Source organism: Neopsephotus bourkii, unplaced genomic scaffold (genome assembly GCF_033783945.1).
Source record: "Neopsephotus bourkii isolate Nb327-2 ecotype Australia unplaced genomic scaffold, CSIRO-AGI_Nbou_v1 NB_860, whole genome shotgun sequence".
In the NCBI taxonomy this organism is placed as follows: Eukaryota; Metazoa; Chordata; class Aves; order Psittaciformes; family Psittacidae; genus Neopsephotus; species Neopsephotus bourkii.
In genome coordinates this window covers 2,945,263-2,964,376 of record NW_026901356.1, presented here as the reverse complement: position 1 = coordinate 2,964,376, position 19,114 = coordinate 2,945,263, and the positions used below count along the sequence as shown (strand labels likewise).

At 41.2% G+C, this 19,114-nt stretch overlaps 1 protein-coding gene across 4 annotated transcripts in view; it reads right to left on the bottom strand.

Annotated features, from left to right (window-relative positions):
* Window positions 1-18,264, bottom strand: part of KIAA1549L (KIAA1549 like) — a 120,859-nt gene extending 102,595 nt beyond the window's left edge. For 2 of the 4 annotated variants that reach the window (XM_061356646.1, XM_061356647.1), the window contains exon 1: window positions 17,868-18,264. In XM_061356646.1, coding sequence (XP_061212630.1) covers window positions 17,868-18,048 — 181 coding nt within the window. In that variant the 5' untranslated portion in view covers window positions 18,049-18,264. The remainder of the gene's footprint in view (window positions 1-17,867) is intronic. The other 2 variants (XM_061356648.1, XM_061356649.1) reach the window with 1 other exon arrangement.
* Window positions 18,265-19,114: the final 850 nt, after the last annotated feature.

Here is a 19,114-nt window from a genome sequence, read left to right as displayed (position 1 = left end):
GATCATGCTTTTTTAAGAAAACAAAATTAGGGAGAAAATTTGCTATTTTGTCCTCTCAAAAACTACCGCAGCTCTTTCTTTGCAAAAGTATACAGATGCTTTCAAGCAGAGGTGTGAAATACAGAAATGGAGCTATCTTTAAAAGTGTCGTTTACTGTCCTTATGACTACACAGCCAAATCTACTCCTGACAAGCCTCTGAAAAACTGACAGTTCACTCATTCCAAAGACTTGCTAAAATTTAGCAGCATTGTCAAAACTCCCTCTTCTCAACACATATTCAAAATTGGGCCTTAGATTTCTCAAGCTAGACACTCAGAAGAAGAGAAGCCTCAGACGTGATTGCAATTATTTACAATTGCATCAAGAATGAACTGTCCTGTGTTCACACCTTACATTGAAAAGCACAAAGCCTATCTTGGCTGCCTTGTCTCAGGAGACCTTTCCCTTTCTGCAGTTCATTTTCCACAGCAGAAAACATCTTCCAAATGCTATACTGAGGTAGTGGTGTCGCAGACAACAAACCCCCGGATTATAACCCACAGCTAACAACCGCTCCTTTCACCACCTTGTTGCAGTCCCTGTGCTTATCTGTTTTTTACTGAAATAGATAAAAGCTTTCAAGGTTTAAAAAAATAAACAAAAAAGAGACTATGAAATAAATCTAAGCATTCAAAAGGCAATGTTAGCCTATTTATTTCCAGATTTCTGCATCCTCTTTGCAGCACCATTGCTATCTCAGTGCCATTACTCTGGTCGTGCACTAATAAAACAACAGTAACAACAGCTTCCTCCTGCCACCAAATGCTTCTCAAGGCACAGTATTGTATGTTAAGGTAATGGCATTTTTTCTTTCCAAATATATCACCATATGAATCACACAAGGATAAAATTATTAGTACAGTTGTTTCATAGGAAGTTTCATAGGAAATACACATAATAAACAATCTACTAAATAAATAAACCTATTTTAAACTATTAACTATAGAATGAGCCTTATTTACTTCTACACTTCAAAAAAAAAAAACTAATTTCACATTACATAAAAAGTAAATTCTAGGAGACAGGAAATGAAAACCTGTAAGACAGATCCAGCTAAGTGATTTTACCCCACAGTTTGAAATGCTCTCTGATGAAATTATGAAAGCAAGGGGAAAAGTGAGTTATCCAAACAACTATTAAAACCTCATTACTTTGGCTATAATTAGTGCAGTTTAGTGTGAACTGTAAATTGTATTGGTTACTTTTGCAACTTAAAATCCAGCCACCTCACCACTTAATTATCAACATACCTTGTTTAACAATAGTTCACCTATTGTATTCCCATAACAGGGAACCTTCTAAATATGAAAGACAATAGTACTTAACGTAAACCACAATGTACCATTGTAGTGCTGGGACCAAACTCAAGAGCTGTCAACAGCAATTCAATACGAACAGTAACATGGAGGGTTCTCCTATTTTGATCAGCAGTTATTTAGCAGTTTTCAGTAAATCAGTAACAAATGAATTCTGCTTGTGATGTAGAAACTCTCTACGCTGGGCACACTTCAGCTGGTGAGAGGTTGCATGGAAGGTGTTTGCCATGCCTCATCCCACCTTCTTGCTCCCTCCACTGACCCCACCCAGATGCTGCCATGAGAAACAAGCTGCCTGAGAGGCTCAAAGCAGCCAGTGCAAAAACAGGCACCAGATGTCGACACAAAAAATGACCAGGTGTGTATCAAGTCCAGATTTCCTAATGTGATAAATCATTAAAAATAGTAACAGCATCAATGTACACCTAGAGGCATTATTAAAAACTACTCATATAAATGACACTAATAGCACAGTGAGTACAACTGAAGGTAAGAAAATTCAACACTGCAGCAAAATCACTGAGAGGTTTCATAGCTGTATGTAGAAATTAATTCATTGCAGATGCAAAATGTTTAATGATTTGTGCTGCACTACACATGATTTTCCATTTTGATATGAATATGCCCCTATTACACTGCACTTCCAGTCCAAATATCTGCCATGGTCATTTGATATAACTGTTTTTCTCTAATTCCATTAAATTATTTTCAGTGCTATAAGTAACAAAATGCTGACTCCATCCCACTGCTGACTGACAGACACTGCTCAGTATATCTTATTCACTATCAAGATTTCAACTATCCTCATGAAGTTTAAAATCTCTGAAAGCTCTAATGAAGCAGAACTGAATACATTTCCTGAGGGTAAGTAGCAGCCTACCTTCATGTAACATTTTACAATAACTATTCAGAATTCAGGAGCCTCCCAATATTTAAGAATGCTGAAAAAAAATAAAACAGGTTGCAGAATAAATTTAAAGAGGTTTGATTAAAAAATTACTAGCTTGGCAGAACAGAAGGCATTTTTAGAGAGCCTTCCTGTACTATCACTCCTTTATGTTTGCACAATAATAGCTGGAAAACAACCCAAAGCCACCAAGTTTAGTTCCCATGATCTCAATCATGTAATGCAATTTGAACATTTATGGAAAATATTAATTAAAAAAGTGTCCCATGTAGTTCCTTGAAATAAGTTGGCTGTAATTCCAGCTAGGAAACATGGAAGGCAAACATTTTCTCACTTGCAAATGCTGTCATCACCAAAGAAATCATCACTGGGGAAAAGAAGTAAAAACCAGCTTTGTGGTGCCAGAAGTAAGATGTTCATATTTTATTCCTGAACATCTGAATTAGGGAAGACATTATCAGGATGGCACAAAATGGCCATAGAGTCATTTGGGAATTTGAGCAGAGTAGAAGAGGAAAGTTATTCCAGGTAAACTCAAAGCAGTGGAGAAGGCTTTATACTAGCAGCCACTGCCTGAACAGGGCTCAGATGCATAAACAAGCTGTTGGGGAAGGACTACCTTTCAGTCTGGTATTTGTATGTACAGCAGTTAGTGGTAAGAAGCCCAGGTTTAGAAAGAAATAGAGTAAATAATTACAAATAGTGTAGTCAGTAATGATTCGCTACTCACTACCATGATCGCTTCCATGAATGATAATTCATGATTCAAAAATATCTCCCTCCTTTCCAGCTGAAGAATTTTAATACATATCTTCCTCATGAAGCCAAGGCCATCACCCAGGGATGACGATGGCAATGGAGACATACACAGAGTTGAGCAGATGGGATAAACAGAAGTGCTCATCTGTCTCCTCTAACAAACGTGCCACTGTTCCCAGCTTCGTGTCACATTAATTCCTAATGCAGTTGTGTGTGGAGGGAAAAAAAAAAAAAGGAAGGAAGACAAAGCCTGGAAAAGTGAAGAAGCAGTATGAGGTTAAATAACCTAATAACATGAGGAAACTACAGACAGTTCAATTTAATATCCCAAATCACTGTCTTGTAGAGATGTAACCCTTTTGGCATCTACTAGCCAACCTGGGAGAACACCCTTTTTCTCATGGCAGGGGAAAAGGTAAATGTACATTCCCTTACAGACAGCAAAGAGGGAACGCTGTCCCATGCCCAGCTGCTGCACTATCACCTGCAGTTACAGTCACAGTCACAATCTCAGTACAACCAACCTGTATGAAGCAGTGTGGGTGGCTCTGAAGTCAAATGCAAATCATGAGTGAATACAAATTTGAGGAAATAAAGACAAGGAAAGAGCTAGTTTTCATTTCTTTCATGTATTCTGTAACTGCAGTGATTGTTAATTCATTAACATAGAAATCATGGAGCTGGGCACCTTATATTAGATCAAACATTCACAAAAACAGCAACTTTAAAGCTGTTGCCTTCAGATAAACGTATGCTGTCCTTACAGAAGCATAGGAAAAAAAGGAGGAACACAGAGAAAAACATATATTTGCATACAATATATTTACATACAAATACATGCTATTACTTAATATGCCAGTCTATCATAGCTACCAAAACTTTCATTGCCATACGAGAGCAAGAGATACACACAGGAACAAGAACAGGGCAAGGATTCTTCTCAGCTATAAAAGGGCATTTGTGCACCATCTTGAGAGCTGTATATCAGAGATAGAGGAGTAAGCAGCAGTCTTTGCTCACAGGCAGTACTGAATAATCCAAGGATATTGTATCAATTCTGCTGAACTACTGCAACATGAATGTTGTTTTCTGCCAACTGTTTTTGATTCTTTACGATAAGCAACATGAAGGGCTGGAGCTTTTTGGTGTTTAACACTGAAGGAAGTTATAGATCCTTTAAGGTGAACAAAAGCTACTAAAAAAAATAACCTACAATACGTAAGCTTGCAAACAGGCTCAGAGAAGCCAGCGCCTGCACGGGTGACAAACCAAACATGAAACTAATACAGCGCTTGGGACAATTCATCACAAATGCCTCAGGGGCAGATTTACAAATGATGCATGTAAGTGCCTTGTAAGACTTGCAGGAGCTGCCAGCTACGAGAGCTGCTTCACACCTACTCACTTGAGAAGCCACCAGCCCCTTGAAGAGGCAGTGCAATTTATGCACTTAAATTATTCCCATGATCTTGCAGGCTCCCACCTGCAAGTGCAGGCACCTAGATGTCTTTGTGATTCTCACCAGACAATGCTCTGGTACCTACTGTCTCACTGAAAATTACTGAGCATTGTTGTCTGAAGTACCTATGGCACCTTTAAAACCAAGCCTTAGTGATCCTCAGGTACTTTTGAGTACTTTTTTTTCTTTGACAAAACGATGAAAAGGACAAATGTGAACAGAAATAGGATATTGTAAAACCTCTGCTTACAGCCCATGGGAGCTTTGATGTAAATCTTAGTTGAATTATTATCAGAGAAATGTAGACTCACAGAATGGTTTAGGTTGGGTTGGAAAGGACCATAAGGTCATCTAGTTCCAACCCCTCTGCCATAGGTAGGGACACCTTCCACTAGAACCAGGTTGCTCAAAGCCCCCCACTAATGGATAGTATTATTCCCATATCTAAAGCATCTACCACTAGGACACAGGGAGTAATAGTACACGCTGCTGTATCAGTTTGTCACATCAAAAGAATTACAGGGACATTGCAGCAAATTCAGAAAAGGAATGATTTCTTACTGGCACCCTCTCTTTTCTCTCCTGTAGTCACAAGCCCTTACCCAGATATCAGGTGGTGATGAACAGGTCTTAGTTTTGTTCCAGGAGGCAGCACCTGGAATGAGCCAGGGGGAGAAGCTTCTAAGAGCCTCACTTGCTATTTACTTTTAAGCATTTTCTGGAAACTGGAACATACTGCTATTTTTGCACCAAAGTTTATGTTAATTTCATCTTGTTTTACCATAAAATCTTAAATCACACTTCACTGTAATGTAAATCACTGATCTGAAAACTACACAATAGGATATGTCCCCTTTTGTAGAATCATAGAATAGTCAGGGTTGGAAAGGACCTTAAGATCATCAAGTTCCAACCCCCCTGCCATGGGCAGGGACACCTCACACTAAACCATGACACCCAAGGCTCTGTCCAACCTGGCTTTTTTCTTCTGTCTCTAAAGAAAAAGGCACCAGTGGTCTCCATCACCTCTTTATGGGATTAACCCATCAACTTGACACTAGCTAGCAATTTCTTAATAATCCCTCAGAGAAAACCAAAACCAATCAAGCAAAACCAAACAACTTATGTTCAGAAAGATGTTGAGCGTTTGACACTTGTCTGCAAGGCATCTTGGAAAACAGAATATAATTTGTGTCTTCTCTAAAAATGTGCACTGAGGGGGTTTTGTAGATTTTTTTGTCAATAGCATTGTGGGAAGCTGCTGAAAAGTTTCAATTACTGCCACAGTGATAAATACAGGACCTAGAGCTGCAAGTGAGTACTCAGCAGGATAATGCACATGGATTAAATGAGGACTACTGTGTGCGTGCATGTGTTTATGTAAACAAGACCATGTGCTGACAGGATTTTTCTTTCAAATAAGAAAAGCCTGGAGAAAGAGGTCAGACCTTTTAAAAGCTAATTTGTACTTCTTGGTACCTTGTGTTGGCTGAATGAATCAAGTTGGAACTAGATGAGCTTTAAGGTCCCTTCCAATCCAAACCATTCTGTGATTCCATGACTGAGAAAGGGTGGCAAAATCCATTGCTTTAGGTTTTTGTTTCCCTAGGAAAGCAAGCAAAATATTAGAAAATGCTAGTTCATGTTCCTTGTGCATTATCTTCCAAATTGTATTGAAAACTGATGCATTTACAGAATCCCATACAAGTCAGTAATACTTTTGTTAAGGATTTCTGACAGCACCATCACCCAGTGACCTGACTAGAGGAAGATAGCCATGTATTAGGTAGGCTCTGTAATGCACTCCTGGTGATTTGGGTATACCAAACTTCAGGGTCAGGGCTCCCATCCCTTCTCCGTGGGTTTTGTGCCAAAAATTAAGCAGCAGCATCCACATGTAACCCGAGTACAAAACACTACATTTGTTTTGGTCACATTAAAGTCAGAAGGAGCTATTAAAAGAAGTTGTAGCAGATGACTGGGTCCCTAAGTACCACAGGCAATAAATTCACATGGCAGTTTTGCTTCATAACTTAAGTCCTACTTATTCTTTGTCTATTCTAATTACTCCCTGATATGGAATTAATGTAGAAATCAAATTAAATGCTCAGGAAAGTGTTCGGATCAGCTGGCCTGAAAAAAAGAAACCCACAAAAAATCCCCACAAAGAAAAACACTATTAAAACCAGTTAGGTAAATAAGCCAATTTAGAAATGCACAATGTGTTTCTGCCTGAGTGAAGGTACAAACACAAAGCCAAAATGGAGACTTATGATGCCAAGAGCAGAGCAGCCTCTCTGGGTCTTATGGAGGTGTTTGGTAATACTGTGCTACTGTCCAGGTTTTGGTGGCCTTCAGAGAGCATCCCTCTTTGAAGATGATGCTGAGGAGAAATACATTCAAATATATATTGCTTATTTTCTGCAAAGCCCCCCCAGAAATTGCTATTACACTGAGATGGCTAACATTGTGAACTTGTAGCAAGGATATAGCACTGGGACTACACAACTGTCTAAACTAAGTCAACCTAAGTTAACATAAAGTGGAGATGAAAAACTGTTGATTTACACTGAGATTAACTCAGCAAAAGCAACTGTGGGTAGAGAAATAAGTCACAGTAAAATTGATAGGGGCCTCCTTTCTTCTCTGAATTTACAGTGAGAGAATAGTCCATGATAATGGTTTCACAATAAATACATGAAGAAACAAATTGCTTTCAAAACAGCAAGATCTATGAATGAATTACTAACTCAGCATTGGTGATGCTCCTACAATTTGTGACATTTCAGCAGCAAAATGTGCAATAACATGGTTTTTAAAAGCCTGAGTTCATTGAATGTAAATACTGCTGTCAATGCAGCAAACACACATGCTAGTTAAGGTAAATTAATTTTTAAAGCTGATTATATGAAAAAGCATATATAATTCTGTCTCTTAGAATCTCTGTAATCAGGAGCCATGCAACAAAGCCCAAGCAATAAGAGCAGCAGTGTAACGAATGCTTCCCAAACACTTGCACACACCAGTAAAGACCATGAAGTATTTGACATGTGCCAATGCAGTACCTGAGGGACAGCAAGCAGGCAGTCAATATAGAAAACTGGACAGAAGCCCTACAAAACTAACTGCATAGCCCATGTGGCACAACTTCCATAAGGAAACATGCCAGAAAGGCTGAAAATCTCCAGACAAATCACCAAATCAGTGCTCACTCACACTGTCTGTTAGTACCACATAAAAACAGGTAGAGAACTGCAGGTTTAAACTAGAGGTTGTATAAAAACTGAGATGCTACCCTGCAAATTCTGCTTATGTTAATCTCTTTTATTCCAAAATATTGAAGAATATTTGCTGTTTCTTCAAGGAGCTGAAGAACTCCCCTGGTGCCACAGCTGAGAGAACACAAATCCCCAACAAGTGCTGTGAGCCACAGGAGACACTTGTTTGAGTGACTTCATCATCACTCTTCTTGAATATTACTGTGTTTTCTCTAGCAAAGACAGCATAATCAGTAAGCTCAAAAATACCCTTAAGAACAAGTTGTGCAACACAATGGGATATGTACACGTTGGCAAATTGTTAAAATTAATTTCTGTTATACACCATTGACAAAAACATCGCAGAAACCTCATCTCAATGCCACTCTATCAACACTGTTGGTATATATTTTAAGAATAAAAAATCAAGTCATGCATAAAACTCCATTTAATCTGTTTCCCCAAATCTCATTGCCACCTCAGTTACAAGAATCCCCTTGTATTAAATAGAAAACAAATAAAGTACATTCTTTGCTCCAAAGTGAGGTTACGTTTCCCCTTTAGACATGGAAATGATCAAAGGTGAAGTAAAAAAGTAGTTTCGCTAAGGAGACTGTAGCATGAGCTGCAATGGCAACCCTTCAGTTATTTACAGGAATAAATGCTAATATTTACACTGAGAGGAATACTGGTACAAAAAAGGGTTATAAGTGTTACTCCAATGGGAATAAGTCTTACTTCATACAGGAATGAAGTAATAAAGGAATGTTTCTTTTCCTTATATAATTGCTGTCATGGTGGGGTTTTTTAACTTTTAAATGTTTAAGCAGCACAGAAGAGAATGACATTCTGATGTTAAAAAGACTGTAAAAGAGGAAGGTGCTCTGCAATGAATAAATCTTTGCAGAATTACACATCCCGTGCCTAAAAGGCAAACCCATGCTGTTTCCACCAGGTTATGCTGGAACACTCAGATACATGCCTGGATACTGAAAAGGTAGAATTTGCTGCTCACAGCAGCTTTCACACATACGAACTGACTTACTGTTTTGAGAAGCTGATAGTGGGTGATGTGAGGTAAGAAGCATGCATTTTTTAAATGTAATTACTCCCAAATTATTTTTGTACAAAAGCAAAGGCACCAAGAGAGACCAAACTTTTAAAGAGAAGCATGAATCAATATACTTGATTGTCTTCACTCTCAAGGAAGCATGAGTGAGAAGATTTTTATACACATAGCACTGTATTTTTCTTTTCCTTCTAGAAAGAAAAGTCAGCAATATCAAAACAACAGTTAGATGCCACTCTGAACTGAAGTTCCTGATATTCCTGAAAATGTCATATCCACGGCTGTCCCAGTATTACACCAGTTCAACTAATGCAGGTAACTCGGTTTTCTGGCTAACATTTATATCTACTGAAACAACTACCATTTATTTAAGGGGGAAAACAATTCTAAGAAGGCATAGATAACTCAAATATCACACTACAGTTATTTAGCTTCCAGAATGTTCCTTACTGTGTTTTATTTGCATTGTCCTGAAAGGCTCAGCAGATGAGCAGTACAACTTGTTAACTTTACTTTGTTTAAACATGCACATCTTATAATTTAATTTTTTTTAGTGCTAATTATTCATATTATTGTGTTTGTCCATGCAGGGACATAGGAAACACCACCCTGAACCGAACAGAATCCATCTGATCTCCATCAGTCAGTGCAGCCAGGTACTACCAAACAGTGCAGCAGACCTACATTTTGGGGGTTCCTAAAGATCTCATTTTGTGGCAGCGAGTGCTACAGCTACAGGGAGTGTAAAGCAGCATTGACTGGTTCTGAATGAGACTTTTTTTCTTCCTTTTTTTCTCAATTGCTGATTGTCCCCTTATTCCTAATGCTCGGAGACAAAGCAAACAAAGAATAGTATTTATCTTTGTTCTATAATATTGTGACATTTAAACAGGGTAAATGGAAACTGTCAAGCAGACATTTTGATATTGCTGGCAATGATGGACTAGATTAGCAAAGAAAGGATTTGACTAATGATGAACAAAAAGAATATAGAATAATTAATGCCCAGGAACAATTTTTTATGGATCACTTTGATTTTATATTTCTATCAGACTACAGATTTGATCTAATATTCTTAGATTTCAATGAAGCATTTGACTTTATATCTCACATTTTGATTAATAAAATATGAAGTGAATATGGTGCATTTGTAACAGATTTTAAATGATCAAATTGAGCAGCAATGCTTCTACTAGACTCCCACGGGAACTGATTCTCAGCTTGTTACTGAACATTTCTCTCAGTAAACTGGAGGAAGTCAAAACTCTGTGATACAAGTTCTCAGATGACAACTGGAATGGTGATGAACAATGAAGCTGGCAGGCAGACGCAGTCAAGTATCAGATCATATATCTGGAAATAAAGACTACCAACCAAGTTCATGGGATAAGGGCGTCTATGTAGGGGAGCAGTGATGAAGGGTTATGTTACTGAGCAGACTGCAACTTCTATGAGTAGGAGAAGCTTCAGGCATTGTCAATCTTGCTTCTCTTGATTATACTGAAGTCTGCAAAGTAGGCTTACTCTAAAAAAATAAATCTTGGAAGCAGAGGTGAATAATCAGATCAATGGGAAGTCCTACAGGAATAGTCTTAATTCACTTCTTACATATGGGGAGATCAGCACAACAAAAAATTGTATCTGACACTGCTGTCAATGCTTGTTCCTGATGAACCAGAAATACCAGACCAGCTCTGGAAGCTGTAGTTCTAGAGAGACATCAGACTGGAAAAATTTCAAACAGGGCCCACAAGAATGACAAAAGATGTGGAAAATATGTCTTTGAGCCATCTGAGAACTCCAAGTGAAAGGCATGACATGATCACAGTGTAAGAGCATGTAAGCATGGAAAAGAGATTTTGGAGCTCCTCAGTCTGGTAGATAGGGTGGCTAGAAAACACAGTGGGACAGCTTTGAAACTATATATATTTCCAAACATGATAGTAATGCCCTTCAGCAATAATTGTGGTGAGCTGCCCAGCCCTTGAAAAAAAATTAACCCAGATAAATAAAAGGTAGGTATAGAAAATAATGCTTTTCGTAATAACAGTGAAGCCACAAACAGAAACCTACAAAATGTCTAGTCAACACTCCTCCTTATTTGCCTAGCAAACAAACACTGCCTTTAGCCAATTTAGAACCTGAAATCTAATTTTCTAATAAGTCAAATTCTCATTTTTCAATAGCAATGAATTTTGGATGTCAAACCTTGCACAGGGGAATATATTGATAAATTCAGCAGGTTGCAGCTTTGAAAACATCTCTGTTACTAACCACTACAAGCAAAAGGTGGGCAATTTCAAGTGTGTTTATGGGCAACCAGTCAGCAGTGGACAGTATTTTCAAGTCTACTTTTATGTGAGTATCTAATTCAGCAGCTACACTCTATATGAAGAAAAAAATAGGCTTTGAGACTTTCAGAATTAGTGTACATCAAGAAATTCAGGCAAACCAAGCTGAGAATACTGAACTGCCATAACCACTAAGCCCAAATCTGTCTTGAAGTCGTTCAGCCAAGATGTTTTACCACAAGATCAGAAGAGCATTTTTAAAATAATTGCCATGGAAGGCCAGACTAAAATATGCTAAATAAAACCAAAATTATCAGTTTTAAGGATTTCTTAAAATGACCTATAAATTTCAGTTTAAAGATCTCACACTGAAAACATAATACAAAGATAGAAAACTATGAGAATCCATTCCCTTTCTTAAATAGCCATGACCCCTATAAAAATCCAGCTTTTCATCACTGATACATTCATCCGCCAAAGCTATTCATCAGATTAAAAGACAACTACACAAAGAAAGGACTAGGTAAGTCTGTAACAGTTTCTTCTAAATCAGCTTTTCAGAACTTCGGTGATGAACAACATCACATAATCTGAATCATTTTTATTATTTTCAAAACAAAAAACAATGACTTGGTAACAAACTGTTCCCACGGATAAATTTCCACTTTTCAACTGTTTTTTTACCATTTCTACATCAGTTGCCAGCACATTTTGCTGCCCTCAATTATTTCATTGTTTAAGAAATACCAAGGAAAGCTAATACATCTTTATTTTCCATTCCTGTGGAATCTTTTTTACATTTTAATTTCCATGCATTTAAACATTTAGCCTTTCTTTTGTCTTGCTAACAGTTGTCTCTCAGCATTGTGAGGTTACATATATTTATGTTAGAATGTCTTTTTGTACCCTAGCTAGTAAATATTTGAGGTTTAATTTACAAAATCCATACCTCTCAAAGACAGGGCAACAATTCATTTAAAGACTTTTTACTTATTTTCAGATAGAGACACTGCAGTGAGATCATCATATCGATAAAGAGACGAGTGATGCAGGATAGTTCTGCTTCTTTTTTATTACCTGGTATACAGATGGATTTTAACTAATATTGTCTTGCTTCAGGAAATTTTTATCACCAGCCATCTGCATGAGCACTTAGGAAAACACATGATCAGTAGGTATATTGTCTACAAAGACGTTTCTAGAGAGCAACCAAAATCACTACATTCAACACAAGGGCTTTTTAGTCATAATAAAAAAAACACATAGACGTGAAGGCAATTCAGGAGAAATTTCAAAAGAAGAGCTGTTGCTGCTTCCCCAGCTGATGCATCAGACCTCATGATAGTACCTGAAAACTGGAGAATATGCCCAGAACACCTACGAAACATCTGAGGTACTTCCCTTAAAAGACCGACACTGGTGTACTGCTAACAGGAGATAAAACAATAGACAAGGTACCGTAGATTCAAATTTACAGCAATTTGTAGTGGAGAAAATGTAGAAACAGGCACTGTCCTCTAAACCTGGATTTTTATTTTTTCCATCTTCAAATGGTCTTTTCATTTTTCCTTCCTCCATTCAGCTCCCAGAATCCAGAAAGGAATTTTTCCTGATTAAACCTCAAGATGAAATAGAAATATTGTCTGTTACATCTTTCTATACACGTTGTAAAACTCTTATACCTGCAGCAGTAATTGTTATTTAAATATTAATAACATAATGATTTCTTTTCTCCTAAAAGGGACCCATAATACTTATATCTTCACACTATTCATTTTCTGCAATAACTTCTCCTTTTAAAAGGGAGTCATCAAACTGAGCACTTTGAAGCTGTTTGTCTGAATGGTGGATAAAGGGTAATTTAGCCCAGAGAGCAGGACCCCACAGCCTCAGAGGAGGCTGCAGAGAGATCAGATGTATCACCCCAGCTACAGCAGTGGAAGCTCCTCCTCTCTGGTCCTGTTTAGAGCTGTCCTTTTGCCTTCCTAAGGGCAGCCTCTGAATAAGTACCTCTGGCATTCAGGCGGGATTAGCACTACCTGCTCTGCTCTGTCCCAGTCTATTTTACCTGGATTTTTTCCCATTCCTGTTTCTTTTGGCAGAAAAACTGAACACCTTCAGCTCAAGTATACAAGTGTTATTTCCTTGATTTTTAAAAAATCATTTCTAGTCTTGTCTTCACACACCTGACCCTTAAAATTCAACAGGCAACCTCAGGCACAAAAACCAACTGTGCCAAGAACACTGTGACTACTCCAGCAGCAAACTGTTCTGTGTGAGATGTACAGGAACTGGTTTTCCTGTGTCCTGCACTAGGAATGTTTTTTGTGGGGTGTTTTAACTGAGAAATGCCATGTGTTCAAAGCCCACCCGTGCTACTCCACCTTGCTAGTAGGAAGGCAGTGTCTTACCCATGGCCCTTAGGGCTAGCAGTAAAATGCAGATCAGTTCAGCCAGTGCAGTAGTTCCTTCCCTGGACCCAGCAGAAGGGAGTTAAAACACTAAATAACCACTTAAATGCTGATTATCTTTTAACAAAATGTTGACATGTTTGGACATTGAAGCCTGAATTCATATGCATATATCACCAGTATTTACTTTAGCAGAAACAACCATTCCCACATGACTGAGAAAATGCCATAAATAGAAAATGACTCCCAGTCCCCTTTGTCTTGTTCATCAACCTGACCTCAAGCAAGTGTCAAGAGATTTCAGAAAACAGTGCAGTGAGGGTTAGGAGGGTGCAACATATCCAATACACTACTGGATGACTGAACATGTCTGAAAATAAGGTTTAGAAGTTCTTCTCTAACCACAAGTCTCGAACTGCAGGTCAGCATTCCTTACAGGCAAAACATCGGCATCCTTCAACCTCATCTGAGATACCAGGTGCTTATCTTAATCTACAGAGAACAGTTTCATCAAAGTTGTTTCAATATACATGAGTTTAAAGTATTCTGTATCTAGATGAATACATCAGGTAATGTGCAGAATAACTCAGATAGATACAGGAATGTAGTGGAAGAAGGTAACTCATGACTGGTGGATCTATACCAAGCATACCCATCAAATGCTCAACTACTCTCAGGGAAGCACCTTTCTGCATGCTCCTAGTAGCCTAATATTTCAGCCCATGCTGGAGTTTCCTGTTTTGTTTGAACTTTTCACTATTCTTTAACAAAATATCTGAGCTATCTGCACGTATTTTATTCTGTTGAGATCATCAGAGAGAAAATTAAAAGAGCAACTCAACCTGTCTGAAACTATTGAATGCTGGACTGGTAATTCCAGAAAGCAACCACAGGAGGTGCCTTCTTCTATGTCTTCACCAATTTCCTCGAGGAGGAGCTGGATGCTCACAGTCCTTGCCTCCGCAGCAGCTCCTTCCGCAATGAGAACACCAACCCTTACACATCCAGATGTGGCAATTCTGGCAGTTTTTATGGAGTTCCAGGAGCTGAGAGGCACTGGATCAGTGCTCAGGTAGCTGTCATCCATCAAGAGCCATGGCTCGCAGGAGGTGGGACTGGCAGCGTAGCAGCTGGCACGGAGCAGTCTCTGAGTCGTTCAGTCACAGCTTCAGCTGCCAGAACCAGCCACTGTGCTGGAGGTGTCCTTATCATTCTAGAAATGGCTGGCAATTAAGGTGAGATCTCATTGTGCTGATGTTCAGCCAAGGCAGGAAGAAATGGACCTCTCCCTGACAAGTTTATCAGTCAAGCAGGCTACATAAACAAGCAAAATGGATGATGGAAAATATGAAAAGGTCTATTTTAGCATTTCTTAACATTTTCTCTCCTGTGCACCCCTATGATCAGCTAATTAAAGATCAGGGACCACACAACTGGGAGCAACATGCCTTCTCCTCCACTTTTCTCAAACAATAGTGCCATGTGTATTTACCAGATGAGAGATGGTCCCCCAAGACCAGATCAGCTTTCAATAGCTGCCTTTCAAAGCTGCACCCATTTCAGAATCTGCTTCTCTCTCCTTCTCCCAAGGAAAATGGTTGCCCAAGGTTCATGCCTCTGGTTCACAAGGGGGTTTTCTCTGGCTGGAGCATGCTCTCCCATTCATTTTCTGGGTCATTACTTTTCCTCTTTCTTGACAGATATATTAATTTTGACAGATTTTTTCGTACTTGTTGTTCTGTAATCCATCAGAAATAAGTTATGTGCTTCTGATTATGGTGGAAAATGTAGTTTTATTTTCAGTCTGAATTCAAGCAGTGGTAATGGGGATGATGTGCCACAGAAATGAATGCTTAACTCTGTGTGTCAGTGAGCAAGTTTGTATGTATCCAGCTAAAGAAGCATAAAATACTTCTAAAATTAAAAATAAAGCTTCTCATCTGCTGCTTGAAACCTAATCACTCTCTACTCAATGGTGAAATTGTCCCAAGCACTCAGCAAACCTGAGGTCTGGCTCTGAGCCTCTAACACAGAGATAACCAATCTCCCTTCTCCCAAAGTCTCATAGCACATCATCTCATCTTGTCAGGGTCTCTTTTCAGGGAGATCTTGTTCCTTTGCATTGACTTTTTTTCTGAAGTCAAAGGAAATACTGTAACCAGAGCTATTCAAAATCATCTCAGGGATCAGGAAACTTGAGAGTTGTCTTCTGAAGCACTGGCACCACACTAAAACTTCTCTCTTTACCCTCTGTACCCGAGTTTCCTGCTTCACCTTCACACACAGCAATGCCACGTGTTGCACATAAATCCAACAGAACCAAGCATTCATCTGTGTTTACATGTGCACAGACATAATCTTCCCATAGATGAAAATACTCTCCAGTAGAGAAAGCTGCAACAAAAATGGTGAACAACAAATGCTCTTCCCAGTGTTTAATGCATCATGTAACTCCACTTGGACTTCATGGCAGTCGAGCTGCTCTGTGAACCACATACATTACAGTAATAATCACAGACACCAGTAACAGCACATTTGCTTAACAGAAATCCAGGACTACACATAGCCTGCCCTATGTAAACATCTAGAAAATAACCTTCTTAGACATAACTAATGCTACCGATTGAAAATCTTCCTTTACTATGTGTTTTGCTCCCAACTTCAATGGCAAACACCATTTCCTGTGCTCTGCCTCACTGGAATACAGATCTGTTCAGGTTAATCGACATTCAATGCATGCACCTTAGCAATTGTAATTATTGATGAACATTGCAGAGGACTAATAAAGTTTTACTTGCAACTTCAGCTATCATGCTCAAAGCTGTAAAGTACACCCGATTATATTAAGCACCTTAACATGGCTACCTGATGGTCCGAAATTCCCAAGTAAATGACTACTGGTGACACCACTTCCCACTGTGTATGTTATGCAGGCTATTGGCTTAGCACTGTTGTAAATTTTCATCTCGTTTTTTTTTATAGCTGTAGGCTGTTAGACACCTACAAACATGCTTTTTAACTCTCAGATTTCCTCACTTCCAAGTGAGATAACAGCTGTTCCATAAAAATCACAGACCACAAAGGAAGAAACACAAAATGCTTTTCATTCTACTCCTGAACCCAGTGATCAGGTGTGAAGAGGTGTCTTGTTGCGTTGTCAGAAACACCTCAGCTTTTAGGATTCAGCTCTGTGAGGCTGGCGACCTCTGAATGAAGACACGGCTCATAATTCAGACACAGCACAAGAGTTCATGTGAAATCCAAGCTGAATTAACAAGCACAGGTAAAAAATCTGCCATTCCTCCAATCACAGGTCAATTTACCTTACAGAGATAAATCAAACCACAGTATTTACATGTTCAGAACAAGTCATGAAGAGGCACTGTTCCACCAACCTACAACCTGCAAATGAGGAACCTGATGATATTATATCTATAAAACTGACACCAATTGCTTATGATTGCTGTACATTCATGTTAACAGCTTCAAAATGTGGATCCACATCTCTGCCCTTTTCTTAAATCCATGGGATTAATCTATCCATATACCAATTCTAACCTGTTTCAGTTATTTTAGCATAGCCTTAGAATTATATTTGGCATCTCTATGTGGTACATACAATAACTACAAGCAACAGTAACCGTTTCTGCATTGAGGTCACCGGGTGTATCGACTGCTGTTGAGAAGTCGGGAGAGTGCAGAACACTGCCTGACTCAGAAAGTCAAGGGAAATGGGAAAAATATAACCCAGAAATTGTCGGAGCTCTCAGCTGCATTCGCGCTGTAGCGCTCGGATTTCAGCAGAGCCTGCCCTCTCCTAACCCCTCCTCACCTTCCCCTCCTCCCCGCCACACACGTACGGAAGCGCTAGAAACGATCCTTTGGTTTAACAAAAGCTTCTGCCCGTCCCTCTTTCTCTGCAAGGAACGAGACCTAATCCAACCAGCCTGTCCCATAGGAAAAGCTGTTATTGCGCGTGAGCCAGGAAGGCCAAGGAGATGATTGCCTCCCAGGCTGCCTACAGGGAAAGGCAGAAAACCTGAGCATCCCTTCTTCACAGCTGAGCGGGTAAAAAAGGATGGAGGAGACAATGAGGAAGAGCCCGGCTTCACACACACACACACACACACACACACACACACACACACACACAAACACACGCACCTCCTCCCGCAGTGTTACACGGCGCGGGGTAGATTTCGCCGTTTCGCTCCCTCGCCTTTGGAAGCCGGGCTCCGGCAGACAGCAGTCCCTCTGCCCCTGCAGCGGCGAGCCTCCCGCAGTCTGCCCCTTCCCTCCCCGCGGGCAGGGCGGCGGCAGCGCCTGGCTCCCCTCCGCCGTACTCACTGCTCCTTACCCGGCTGGGCACGGGCGCTCGGCAGCACGGCGGCGATCACCCCCAGCAGCACGACGGCCGCGGCCAGGCCCGCTCGGCCTCCCTCCGGTGGGGCGCGGTGGGGCAGCGCGGTGCCGGGCGCTCCGCGGGGTCCCGTGGGGCGCCCCCAGCTCCGCCGGCCGCCCGCCGCCCGCTGACACATCCCCGCGCCTCGCACGGCCCCACCGTGGCTCAGCGGGCAGCGCTGCCCATGGCCGCACCGGGCTCTAGAGCAGCGGCTGCGCAGGGAGGCGGCGGAGCAGTGGCGGGGGGCACCGCATGCTGCCGGCGGCTCTGCCCGGTGCCCCTCAGCGGCGGCGCGGCCCCTCCGGCTCCGGCGCGGGAGGGAGCTTCATCGACAAAGGGCTCACGTCGCCGCCAGTCCCGGCCCCGCTCCCCGCCCTCCGAGGGCGGGGAGCGGAGGCGGCGCTGCCGGGGCCGCGGGACCCCCTACACCGCTCCGCGGGGAGCACGGCGCCCGGCCCCGCTGACCCGCGGCCACCCCGCAGCTTGCGGTCGGGCAGGGGCAGGGGCAGGGGCAGGGCAGGGTGAGCAGGGCGCTGTCCAGCGCCGGCCTCAGCAGCCCGAGGACACGGGCCAAGGTGCTGCTCTGCGAGGCTGCGCGGGCTCGCTGAGTGCCATACCCTGATGGGCACCACGCGTTACTGAAACAACCATGCCCAGCATTGCTTTTTGGGTGTAAATGAAACTGCACCCACTCACAGTGCTCTTGCGAATAGAAGTCCCTCTCTGCTCACCTTGGAAACCATTTCTTGCTGGCTGATGTACATGCAAGGCTCCAGGCTAGGACATGTCCAGAAGTGGCTCTCGTTGCCTGAAGTGTCAGGGAGCACCTCTTCCTGTGGGGCAGCCCAAGCCCTGTAACTGCAAGAACAGCTCTGAGGATAGAGCAGCTGGAGCGTACAGCAAGAGTTGACGGCATTGGTAGCTACATCCTCAGCCACCCAGCATATAAACAGAGGAAAGGCCTTCTGCCACCCTGCTCCTGCGTTCACTTGCCTGGTCACTCCCTGCTGGCCCGTGATGATTCTCACACTTCCAGGCTGAGGGGGGAGCTCCAAATTACAGAGGCTTGCCTCTATGATGCTTAAAATGTTTGCTACAAGACCAACTGGTGCATAAAATTTAGTGTGGATGCCAGAGCAGGTGAGCCCCTTGCACTGTTTCCTTGATTTGTTTTAGTTCCCAGATTGTACCTGTGAGTAACA